This window comes from Anser anser (assembly GCF_964211835.1).
Source record: "Anser anser genome assembly, chromosome: 4".
Lineage (NCBI taxonomy): Eukaryota > Metazoa > Chordata > Aves > Anseriformes > Anatidae > Anser > Anser anser.
This window is the reverse complement of record NC_139724.1, coordinates 29,205,056-29,217,722: the sequence shown is the minus strand read 5'-3', so window position 1 is coordinate 29,217,722 and position 12,667 is coordinate 29,205,056. Positions and strand designations below refer to the sequence as shown.

The 12,667-nt window shown below is 38.3% G+C and overlaps 1 protein-coding gene across 31 annotated transcripts in view; it reads right to left on the bottom strand.

Moving 5' to 3' along the window:
* MARCHF1 (membrane associated ring-CH-type finger 1) overlaps positions 1 to 12,667 on the bottom strand; it is a 239,566-nt gene that overhangs the window by 40,242 nt on the left and 186,657 nt on the right. For 30 of the 31 annotated variants that reach the window (XM_083834624.1, XM_083834621.1, XM_083834617.1 and 27 more), the window contains 2 exons: positions 3,886 to 3,965; positions 2,867 to 3,601 (listed from right to left, as the gene is read on the bottom strand). In XM_083834624.1, coding sequence (XP_083690750.1) covers positions 2,867 to 3,601; positions 3,886 to 3,965 — 815 coding nt within the window. The remainder of the gene's footprint in view (positions 1 to 2,866; positions 3,602 to 3,885; positions 3,966 to 12,667) is intronic. The other variant, XM_083834623.1, reaches the window with a different exon arrangement.

The window sequence follows — 12,667 nt, the reverse complement described above, 5'->3', positions numbered from 1 at the left end:
GTCACTAATGTGCTTATGTTAGAACAAGATGTGCCCTGTCACATTCCCACTCATACAGCTATATGCTCATGGGAGAAACTGCTTACAGCCTTAAGTGCACATATCAACGTGTTCCACTGCCAGTAATTCCCAAAGAAGTAAAGCAAAAATAAATAAATAAATAAATAAATAAATAAATAAATAAATAAATAAATTACCTACCCAAACACTTAGAGACAAAATAACTGGCACCAGGAGAGGTTTAAGATTCCTCTGCTACTTCCACACACTCACCCAATCTGGTAAGTGTGTGGACATTCCTCTCAGATGGTTTTGTCATATCAATTAGAAAACAGGAATATTTTTGATGAAAAGATGAAGAAACACCTCAAGAAAACATAATTTCCACATCACAAACAGCTGTTGTAATTCCAGTCTTAGAACAATTATAACAAAAAAGCTTCTTATACTTCTCACATAGAAAAGTGGTTACTGTATACATGCAAATCACTGTTGAAATGAAAATTATTTTTTTTTCCACAAGAAGCAAGCTTGTGAATATGAAGAGAAAAATGCCACAGATCGTGAGTTAACAAAGCGCATAGGCCTGTCCTGGAAACCAGAAACTACAGTAGTAACAACATGTCTTCCTTTTTCTTCAGCTGTCTGGAAACTGTAAGATAACTTACCAGCTACGAGAAATTAACATGCTACTGATTTTGTAACATTCTTCCTCAATGCATTATCATCATTACAATACACCTAAGTAATGGCAGCAAATAATAAAGCATTACCCTGAAAATGAAGAAAAGATCACGATTCTTGACAAATTTTGCACAACAGACCAAGCTGAGTTTAACTCTTGTCATTCAAAGAGCACCTCCATGGATAGCAAGCACTGGAACAACCCCTATCAAAAGCTGTCAACCTTCCTCTACTAAACAAGAGCCAGGCAGAAATGTTTGCATGCATGTCCAAAAATTCCATCCTTGAACAAGCTTCAAGTCTTGCAAAAAGTGTCTGAATTATTATAATAAAATTGAATGGGTTAAGAAGACAGACAGAAGACTGGAGCCCACATTCTGTCTGAAAGCAATGTCTAAGTTTATGGACTCAGGCAGCAGTGAGGATGAATCTATATGAGACAGTTACAAAGCTTTGACTTTAATTTACCTTTTAGTTTTTTTTATATGGTATAGTCAAGCCTGTAGAAATACCCATACTGAAATAATTTCATTTCTGTTTTTGAGTATTTATATTCAGTTAATAATGACTAAGTGGCCCTATTATTTAGGTACTGTCCCTACTACAGTGGATCTTCAATACATGCTGGCTTAGTTGTTCAAAAACTTAAGACAACTCTGCAGCTGTTGAAGTAGTTATCTGTGCACCTCCCTCCACCGTACCATGCAGACATACTTGAAGTGCTTCAAAAACATATAACACAGTTACAGAAATACAAAGAGACAGCAGTAGCGGTAAGGTAAAGAGGTCCCAAGCCTGTGGTGTGGTCCCATTGTGCAAGCTGATGTACAGACACAGTTGGACTTTACTCAGAAGACTCTTAAATTATCACGTCAGACAATGGTCAGACAGTTGAAACACCCATTCTTGCTTGGTAAGTGTAACAAAGAGTGCATGGCACTAGCTGTATAAGTAATGGCTTCTCTCTCTTGCTATGAAAAAGCACAATGCCTGCATGTTATCCTTTATCTTTTTAACACTAGGATCTTTGCAGTGTGTTGCTTGCTAGGTTGAAGTATACTGTGAAACTGCATGACATGGTATACCCAACTTCCTCATTCTGACTGTTTACATTTCCATGCAAATTTCTTCCCAGCAAAGAAAAGTGAGAAGTTTTTGGTTACCATATCAAGAAACTAAGTCTGATCCTCATTTACACTTTGTAGATGAGAGTCAACGTTGGCACACAAGTTTTCAAAAAAAAAAAAAAAAAAGAAAGAAAAAAAAAAAGAAATACTTGTTTCAGTTCTGTTAAACTTACGGGACGGCACATTTTCATTTACCACCAAATTAAGTAACTCAATTCCCCACAGTTTTCTACTCCAAATTGAGGCATTAGTTCAGAAGCAGCCAGCTTGCCCTCATTTCCAGGGAAAAATGCACACCTTTTGATAGCATGCTTCACCACAATGATATCAAACTGTCAGACACCAATTCTTCTCCAAACTAGAGAGAACTGTTGGAGTTGCTTTTTCGTTCTCAAAGCTTATTTTAAAACTTATTCTTCCCAAGCATCCTTTGTGTTGTTCCAATCTTTGTGATAGCTACCGAACAGCCTCTACATGTTCACAGCGTAGCGGTGTTCAGCAGTGCACAGTACCATACAACTTATGCCTGACTGGAAAGTCTGCTTTGCAGGCACCATCCATCAGATTGCTGTGGTAATGGCAGCTCTAGAGGACACTGAATCAAGACCATAAACTTACTCCATGTAAGTCGATGAAAAGTGACAAAGAGGGACCAAAGCTAGATTCGAACTGATCACCTCAGAGCGAAAAACTCTGTATCCCATTGTATTGAGCTACCTGGCACTCTGCCTCATTCTCTGGTTCTGGCTGCAGATTTAAAACACAGCCATACTTTGCCGGAGTGCATGCTGCCTCCACCTTCATAAGGTAAAACCTAGCAGAGAAAAACATTTGGTTTCCCTGCAGAATTACTGTTTTTAAGTAAGAGAAATGTACCTTCAAACTGATACATGCTAACTTCTCTATAGCAGAGGTTTTTGTGTTATTTCTTACAGCCTGCCTAGCAGTTTACGACTGAGAAACAGTGACAGAAAGTGGTCAAGAGAAGGGCAAGTAGCTCATGGTGGTGAGAAATTCCTTGTAAGAACGTTAAATCTTTCTTAGTGAGGACTAACCTGCATACTTCTAAATCATCAGACCAGTCATCATACAACACTGGAGGCTTCTGAACAGCATCAGTCACAGTGGGCCCTGCCCCAACAGGTGCTCCATTATCTGGGACTGCCAGAGCATCACTGCCAGAGCCTGCCTCTGCAAAGGAGTCCTTCATATCTTTATTGCGTCTAAGGTAAGAAGATGCAGGCTGCCGATCTCTGCAGTAGCTTTTCTCCTTGCTTTTTCCACATTTTCTTGAGGAGATCTTTGCTTCCTGAGATGATGCTGAAGACTGTGATTCCTTAAACCTCGGAACCCTTCTTCTGCGATGATTTAAAGTAGGATTTTCAGGGTCAGATACCTCTTGCTTCTTTTTCCCCATTGTCCCCAGAGTGACAAGTTCAACAGCATTATTGTTTGAGGACCCGTCCTGGTTACTGCATGTTCCCTTATTCCTTTTCCCTCTCCTGGACATTCTGGCTTTTTCTCTTGCTCTCCTCCTAGCCTGAGCCCACTGACTCTCATCTGATGATGATGACGAATCAGATGCATTCCAGCTGGATTTTGCAGCCTCGGGATGTAATTTACAGTCTTTCCCCTTTTCTGTATGCTCACCATTGTCTCCAGTCTCTCTTTTCCGCCTAAACCTTCGTTTTACTTGTTTCCTACTAGACTCCCTATTAGAAGGGGTCAGCACCATGACAGGGGTTGCATGTTCAAGCTCATCTTCTGACAAATCATGCAAGGCAGTAGATCTAGACGAAGCAGTAAGCGAAGGAAAGGGATGGAAATGATAAGGGTATGTGGAAAGAAACAGAGAGAGAAAAGTCACAAAAAAAGGATGAAAATGAGAACATGAATTGTAATTCAAAAAACATGAGACTGAAAAGCAAAACCAGAAACAAAGGAGATCAAATGAAAACTAAAGTCTATGAAATTATGAACAGTGCTAAGCACAAGCAAGAGCTACATACTATTTAATACAGACAACAGCTAACAAGTATCAAGCAGATTAAAGTATACTTTTCTCAGCACATACCTACAAATGTCCTGAGTGGAAGGGCAGACAGACAATCGTGACTGACTCCTGGGAGCTGTTCCTGTTGTAGGGCTGCTTGCCTGTTGAAATAAGTTAGACAGTTTGGAATCTTTGTCCATGAAATACATTGCAGATATTTTACTGCTTTGCCACATGATTACAAAATTAAAGTAACTGCTACTGCTGTTCATAGCGTATTCTTGAACACATGCAAGATCACAAAATACAGGAAGCCTGACCAAAAGCAAAACCTATTTGTGGAACTAAATATGACTGAAGTGTTTCAGCTCTCGTTTGCTCATGACTACTTTTTGTCACTGTTTGAGGAAGCAGCTTTCAACATTTGAGACTTCGGTTTGGTTTTCATCTACTGTAAATGTCAGACGGGAAAGATGTTTTTATTTTCATGCAATCGAACAACCATGATGATTCCTTTCAAAATGGAATGAAGGGCATTTACATTATGCTGAGTGATGATAAGCATGAAGTAAACCTACGACAAGTGGATTAACAGAACACTGAGAAAATTAAAGTATGTTTTAAAAGGTTTTCAAGGCAATCATGTCTTCTAGAAGAACTGAAAAATACGAAACTGATGAGGCTGAGAAGACCAAAGTGCAGGCTGCAACTCTACAGAGCTGATCACATTCTCAAACAGCAGGAGAGAGATAAAACATGTTTAGTATATAGCATTTTGCTCATAAGGTTGATGCTACAAATTGCAAACTCAGTTGCTCAATACTTCCACTGAAAACATATTTTGATGGCGTTAATAGCAAACCATTTCAATCTGCCTCACATTCTTCTGGCAGCATAACTGTATGGAATCCAAATTTAAATCCCAGGCTTTGTGATTCTTCATTCACGTGGTACAGTATTGTGGGAAAAGGATTTAATATATAGCATTCTTAAGGCCATGATGTTCCTTTAGCTGTTAAGGATATTATCTTTCAATATGGAGACAAAATAGTATAAGCCTAAGAGTATCACAACATCATGGACCATATACAGGGAAAGAATGACTATTAAGCAATAGTACAAAGATACAAAGCACAAATAACACAAAGATAGAAAGACTGTCATCCCAAGATTTTGTACTAGTAAATCAAATTCAGTTATATGCAGGGTCCATAATTGCAATTATTCCTAGCTCACCTTTCAGAAACATTTTTGTGGTGTCAATTTGAAAATTAGGTGTACAAGCAAAAATAAGTAAATACAGCAAGTGTCTTCTGACACTTTGCTTTTATCCAAGGTAATCAATATCTTTTATATTGCTTTGCATTCTTGCTCTTAATCGACTACTGGGAGAGACTTAAGAACAATGTTTTTGAATCAAAATAATCTAGCTTTAGGAATTCAAGCACCCCTTTTTACTTCTTTATATGCTAATATATCAACACCAAAATGTTACTAGTTCTTTACTACTAGTTCCACAAAATGAAACTTAGGAGGTATGAAAATGAAGCTAACATGAGAAATTAAATTGATAAAGCATTTAAACACAATCCTTATGTTCAAATGGTGTTTCAATGACTTGGTCCACCAGGCAGTGGAGGAACATTAGAGTGTCTAGAGTCTAATGCTGGAAAAAAAGGACAAGTATCAATGAAATAACATGTTTATATTTCAAATCTTTTTCTATAAAAGCAACATTTGAGTTACATCTTCTGTGAAAGAATATTAAATGTTCTTACACACATGAGAAACAGATGGCATACGGATGGCTGGGTATATAATCTTGTTCCACCTCAGTCTCTGTGATTAGTTTTAAGTGCTTAGGCATACCTTAAGTTATTTGCACAGCTACTTAATGAAGAAAGATGCAGACATGAGCAGCAGAGCCATGTTGTCGGGCTACATGCTGCTACTGTGTGAGAAAATATCCCTCCAGATATACCAGGTGAAGAACTGCTGAAGAAACCCAGCCCCAGAGTCGAGGGTGTAGGGTGTACTACTGAATTCATCCCTTGTGACTAGTTCCCCTTCCCCCCCTGCCTTGCAGCTGCAGGACTGTACCAGTGCTTCTTTCAAGTTCAGTGCAATATAAGGGGGTCAGGCTTGCTCTTCAACGGTGGATAGGTTATTCCCATGCCACAAAGGCAAGATTTACACCACCTAGCCACAAGCCTTATGCTTTGAAGGGGCAAGGAGAATGGCAAAACTGCACTGTATGGTGCAGTAGTTCTGCACAAGTTCAAGAAACTTCCAGCAGCTATTAAAGCAGGAAGCCAGCTAGGCAAGTCTTAAGAGGGTTGGAATCAAGACAAGAATTAAAACAAATTATTTGAAAAGCTTTTACACTTATTATTTAGGGCTGGAGACAGGTGGAAATCTAATTATTTTAAGATAAAAATTACATTACTAGTTTGATTGCTTAAATCTTACATTTCACTCTCAGCTGCAAAGAGGTCTGGACTGTTTCAGCCCTGCTCAGACACATTTACTTTCTAGTTCCCCAGCACCGGCATAATGACGTTACGTTCAGTTGCACGTACTCAGAGCAAGGTTTATTTTCTTCTAAAAACATTTTCATCAAATTCCTGAAAAATTAATGCTTTTTGCTTGTTCATCTAATCCCTATTGGAGCAAACCTGACATCTGAGCACGCAAAAAGCTTTTGCACTGATTAAATCCTCAGAAACAAAGCAAAAAAAATCCAGCATGTCAAGTTATGGACCAGCTAATTCAGGTTCTGATCTCACAGCAAGTTCCATTCAGTAGGTTTCTACAACTTTTAAATACAAATGTTGGTTTTATCTGCTTTAAAATAGCCTTTAATGAGCTGATGGAGCGATTTCTAAAACTGAGAAAAAAGTGTTTCTGGTACTCATTTTCTGATGCCTACTTGCAGTAAAAATAGACCCTTTCTGCCTCACAGGCACCAGAGAGCCTTATTTCATATACAACTCCAGCCTTATCTCTATAAATTAAATAGGAGTGGAAGGCCCTCTTAATGTCCAGCATGTCCCTGCCAGCGCACGTCATGCCAACAGAATCACTCATGGGGAGTTAAGCTGGTTTTAAAAACTTGTCAGTTCCAATTCAGCTGAAGACCATCCCAAACCTTTACCACAAAATGTCTTTGCACTTCCACCCTAAGTTCTGTCAGCATAACCTGCACCTGTCTGCTCTTCGGTCCCAACACTGCCACCAGGTTTGCCTCATTTCTTTCCCTCTTAGCCTTCTCCCCTGCAAACTAAAATTCACAAACTTATTTTTAATGAACGTACATGCTGTTCAGCCCAGCAGCACAAGGAAGATACCTAAAGGAGCATTTAGTTGGTATAATTAGAGGGCACAGCATGCAGCCATGCGCAAGTCCTTGGTTAGATGCTAGAATAGATATCCTTGTATCAGCAGAGCACGTTGCTTCATGTGAGCAGCAGAAGGGCCAGGTAACACAAGCACAGCACTGCACACAGTTGTTCAGTTGGTGTTACCTTGGACTGCCTGCTATACGAAACACATCACTGAACAAGTCTATCAGCCCTGCTCATAACATAAGCTGTTATTTTCAGTCATCTTTTACTGACACCTTTAGTAACAAAACACAAAATCCTCTGGGTGGCACCATTTATTTTACAGGCAAATCTGACAAATCAAAACCACGATCATTTGAATAAATTCTGCTCATACCGTATCCACCCAGATAACAAGCTGTAACGGGAATGTATATACAACAGATGTTGGAAACAGTCGCAAGCACACAGGTCTTATTATTATAATTGCTATTGCATTGCTACGTGGCTATTTAGCACACTGAATATTTTGAGATAATGCACTTATTGAATAGAGGGATCAGGTTGATGCTGTGGACTCCAGTCCCACTTGGCAGGAAGAATAATGAATTCTTTTAAAAATAGTATCCCTTGAGCGGATGTCTATTTCAGATGGCACAGATACTGTACAGCTCATCAGAATAGGAAAACTAAACCAGCACCGTACTAATTTTATCATAGCAAACTATATCAGCAGCTTAATTAAATATGGTAACTCAAAATAAAGTTGTCTGACAATCCATTTATAAGCAAGGCAGCTTATTGCTCTACGACATCAACACCAGGACGGTGCTGGAGGGATAATGCCAACTCCAGCTGATTAGGTTTGGCACTTCCAAAGTGGTGTTAGTAGAGATTCTCCAGTCACCACCTTCTGCTGTCTTGGCCACCTTCTTGCTGTCTTTAGATGAACTCTCTCATCAAGGCTATGCAATTCAATTAACAGACATGACAGGGTGCTTACTGAATTATTTTTGATATGTTGAACCGGAGTTGGTCATATGTTTTCCACAAAGAATACTGGTAAATATGGCATTTTCAGGACAAGCAAGATAATCATTTCTCTCACACAAGGGGGCTCTAATATCACGTGTCTCCATGTTAAAAGAGTTCAAAGACAGAAATGGGGGGCAGAGTGACATGCAAATGATGAAAGCAGTAAGAATTTCCAGTCCACATGGCCTCTTTCCAGATGTTCGAGATCTGATAGAATTTCCCAGTTAAAAACAGAAAATGAGGAGTTCTCACTGACCAACTACTGCTTACACTGCATGTTGGAACTAGCACAGGAACACAGCTCTTGTTCTTTTTAAGGGGAAAGGGCTCTATTTTCACCTCACAGGAGAGCTCGGTAACAATATGTTCCACAAATGCAAAGCATTCATAGCTGAATAGACATATGCTTTAAAATAACAAACCAGATGTAATGGACAGCTGACATAAAATGTCCTCAGAGATACCCCCAGAAAGGCAAATGAATCCTCTAATGCCTCTGTTCTGAATAAGGATGGCCAAAGGCATTTCAAGAAGCTCCTCATCCTACAACACTGCTTAAGCAGAAAGTCTGAAAATTGCGGGAAGGTAGGGCAGGCAGGGAATATGACTAATGCTTTTATGCTCGCACTAAGTATGCTTTACAGCAGCAATGCATCACAGAATCCTCCAGATCCCACCAGCCAATACAGTTAAAAAGCTGAAACTCTACCCTAATCAAATAATGGCACACTAAGGAACAGATACCTTAGAAGATTATAGCAGTTTGCACAGCAATAAACTCAGCAGGAGATCCAGTCTGCAGATTTTCATCTGAAAATCCTGCTTCGTAAACAAAGCAACTTTTTAAGGGAACCATCAGTCTTCATTAACTTTTATTTGGATAATTTCTCAGGTCTAGAAAGATCAAAAACATGGTTAAAATGACCCAAGCTCAAGTCCTGACCTATAGCCAGGTGTATCTTACAACATCTGCCTTGAGATGGCATTCCAACTTGAAACTGAAACTTATGCTCCTTTTTTTTTTTCCCTTTTGGTCATTCACGATGGAGTTCCTGCTTTCAGATCTAGACATTATTACTGTCTGACTGATGGCTTTCCAGCCACCATTAAATGAATCAGAAGCTCACTTCTGTTCTGTTTTCTTTCACAGCAAGGTTTGGTTTTGTGTTTTTTTGCAAATCATTTCCTGCACAATTTTTCCCCAAGCCTTTTCTTTCTCTCCTGTTTTCCTTTCCTTCTATCTGCCTCTGGAGAGACAGAGTAAAGGGAGACACAGAGGGTAACACAGAAAGTAAAGGGTAACACAGAAAGAAGGAGAAGAAATATACTTATGACTTGGCTGAATGAAACTGTTCTGCTCCTTTGAAACTCAGTATGATCATACTAAAGAATGGTTTGAAATCTAAATCACTAAAGCAGGTTTACTTTCCACTAAAGAAAAATCAAAATCACGAGTGGCAAATCTATCCTGCTATTTAAAAAATTAAACTAACAAAGACAATGGCAAATTTGAGTTGTAGATTCAATAAGCTTCTAATTCCTTTTCTTTCGTCTTACTGAGCTATGTTAAGCTTTATTTTATAGGTCGAAGTTCTACACAAAATTCCACTCTTCCTCTATACCCAGAAGCATTGGTAGCTAAGCTTTGAATTACCAGATGGATTATAGTTTGCAAAACTCTTTGTATTGCAGTCCTGCAATATTTTTGATTCATGACTCTCTTCAAATGCTTCAGGATCATCTTTTTAGGCATTATCACTTTGTTAATAAAAATGTTATTTAGTTCCTAGAAAAACATAACACTATTCATTGATTCACTGACTTAGGCGACTGAAACCCAGGGGGAGCTGGTCTTTTTCCAGAAGCTGCAGAGCCCTGAAGCCAGCAGCTCCTAACTGTCTGGAAGGAGGTAGATGCAAATGTAGCCTGAGGAAAGGTGAAGCACAAACCATGCATCTCCTTTGCTACTGGATTTTGCAGTATTTTAGTTACAAACTAGTCAGTATCAGTATTCATAGTTTAGATTTTCTCTTCTGAAGAGGGGTATTTATTTCTACTTATCCCTCCAGCTGCAGGACTTAAAGCCTCAAAATATTTCTGTATACTCACCAGCTTTCACTCATATGACATTCCCACAGTTCTCCCATGAGTGCACATGTATGTGAGAGCACACACTTGCCCCACTGTTTGCTTGGTCTGATGGACTATTAAGGAGAAGGACTGAATAAATTCCCATCTGTGAGGATATCATTATTATATTTGAACAACCGACTCTGGTGTCTATTTAATATTTAATTATTCTGTCCCTAAGGAAGAGAGAAATCTAAATGTCCCAGAGTGAGAGAGCTGCACAAAGAGTATTGATATGACTAAGCCAAAAGACAGTGAAACCCCAACAACACATCATTATGAAAAACAGGTGACACCGTGTTTTTTGAAGCGCAGAGAACCTCAGACTGAAGCAAAATAATTATGTTGTATCAGTGTGGAAATAAAGTCTGCTTGATTGGATTCTTTTTAGGACAAAGACCTGAAATGTGCTTCCAAGTGTCATATATGTGAAAAATGGCTGTATAAAAATTTCCAGTAGCATGTATGGAGTAGGTCTGTTATGGATCATAATTTTTGTTGAAAACTGAACAGGAAGCATATGTCGTCACTTGAATACCGTGCTTACTGGAAACAAATCACCTATATGGTATTATATATCATAGGACAGAGATGAAATCAGTGATAAAATACTTCTGCCTCCTTATCTACAGAAGTGGAAATTATATATAAGCATTATGCACAAAGTACACTTGTATAAACACATAAAATTAATAATTTCAAATACCCAAATTGTCAGGATGTGCTGGTGTGGCACATTTAGGAATACTCAGTATAAACTGTTGGCAAGAATTACAATTTAAAAAACCACAATCTGTATGAAATATTACACCATATTTTTGCATGTATTCCCTTTCATTAGAACACTAGTTTAAAACATGTCAAGTGTATCCAAGAATAAATTGGAAATGCATCTTCTACTGGTCGTTCCCTGAAACTGAGATATATTTAATGCAATTTTATTTACAAGTTCAAATTTCAGGCTGATTTAAGTAATTCTGCAGCTATGCCTTTTGTTAAGCTTACTGTAAATGAAGATTAAATTCTATGGAGAAGCCACAAAGCATCCTCTAGAAGAAGAAACCACACATTTACATCTAAGAGAGAAAAAAATAAGCAGCAATAATTTTTATGCTATTGCATCTAGTTCTAGTTTTTGTTTTTCTCTGCTCTATGTTTTGATGAACAAAATACTTTTCACTAACTTGTTTACTTTGTACTGGTGTTTTTTACAGTAATAGAATCATAATGAGAGTTAAGAGCTAAGCTAGTCTTCACCTTTGATATTAATGATTCTGTTTATGAGCAAGAAGAATCATTTGGATGACTAAGATACCATTAACACTCAAATTTTAATGCCAGTTTTGTATACATGATATTATTCACTGTAACAGTGCTTTTGAAGGCTGACATTTTACACTTTACAAGAGCAGGGACTTGTTTTTTCATGGTTTATTTTTTGAAACTAAGATTTCTCAGTTCTGATGAGATAGAGCATTACATTTATTTTTATATTGACTTCTTAATGTTATTTTAAAACAAAGTTCATTAAAGAAAACTAGGAGTTTCACTTTGAAAAGACTGAAAAAAACACCGTGGCAATCTGAAGAGAACTGTCATTTATGACAGGTGTGAGATTGGGACCGAATAGGAGGAATAGCACAGATGGATCCACTATTAGCAGTACAGTCCCCTGTAGCAAAATGCTAGGGGTCACACAATTACTCTTTAGGATTCGATCACACAAGAGCTATCCTGGAGATGCTGCAATCCTCTCTCACAAACTGACTACCTCAAAACAATCAATAAATTGGCAACAATTTCACCTAAAACTTTAGCGAGCACTGCTTTGACATGCTGGTGTCTTTTGGTTTTCATTTGCATTTACTGAGAGGAGCCAGACGTGACATAGGCAATCAGTACAGAAATTGCCTAGGGTGGAGATAAACAAGATAAACACAAAGTGGAACCAATTTTTACCTCCTTTACTTTCTCTGTTGGTTTTCATCTTCTAAAATAGACCAATGAATATAATCACAATGAATATTCTGAAACAATCACCTCACTTCTTCCCGATGTAAATCAACCAAGTTTTATTAGAAAGATGCTTCAGAGACTTGTAAATGAAAAGTATTCTAACACCTGCTCCAGGCTTTTAAGAAGCAATTGAGCCAAAACAAAAATCAGGCAATTTGCTCCAAGTCTGAGGTTCGCTGAAAAATAAGCCCAAAGTTCCCATCAGAGAATTCGAAATCTTACTGCAGAGAAAGCATCCTCCTCTAAGGAGCTCTTGATTCATACTTAACATGCAGAAAGATAATTACAATGTGCTAGAAACATTTCTTCCAGAAAGCATTTTAACACGACTAGGAAGCCTCACAAACACATACAAGCAT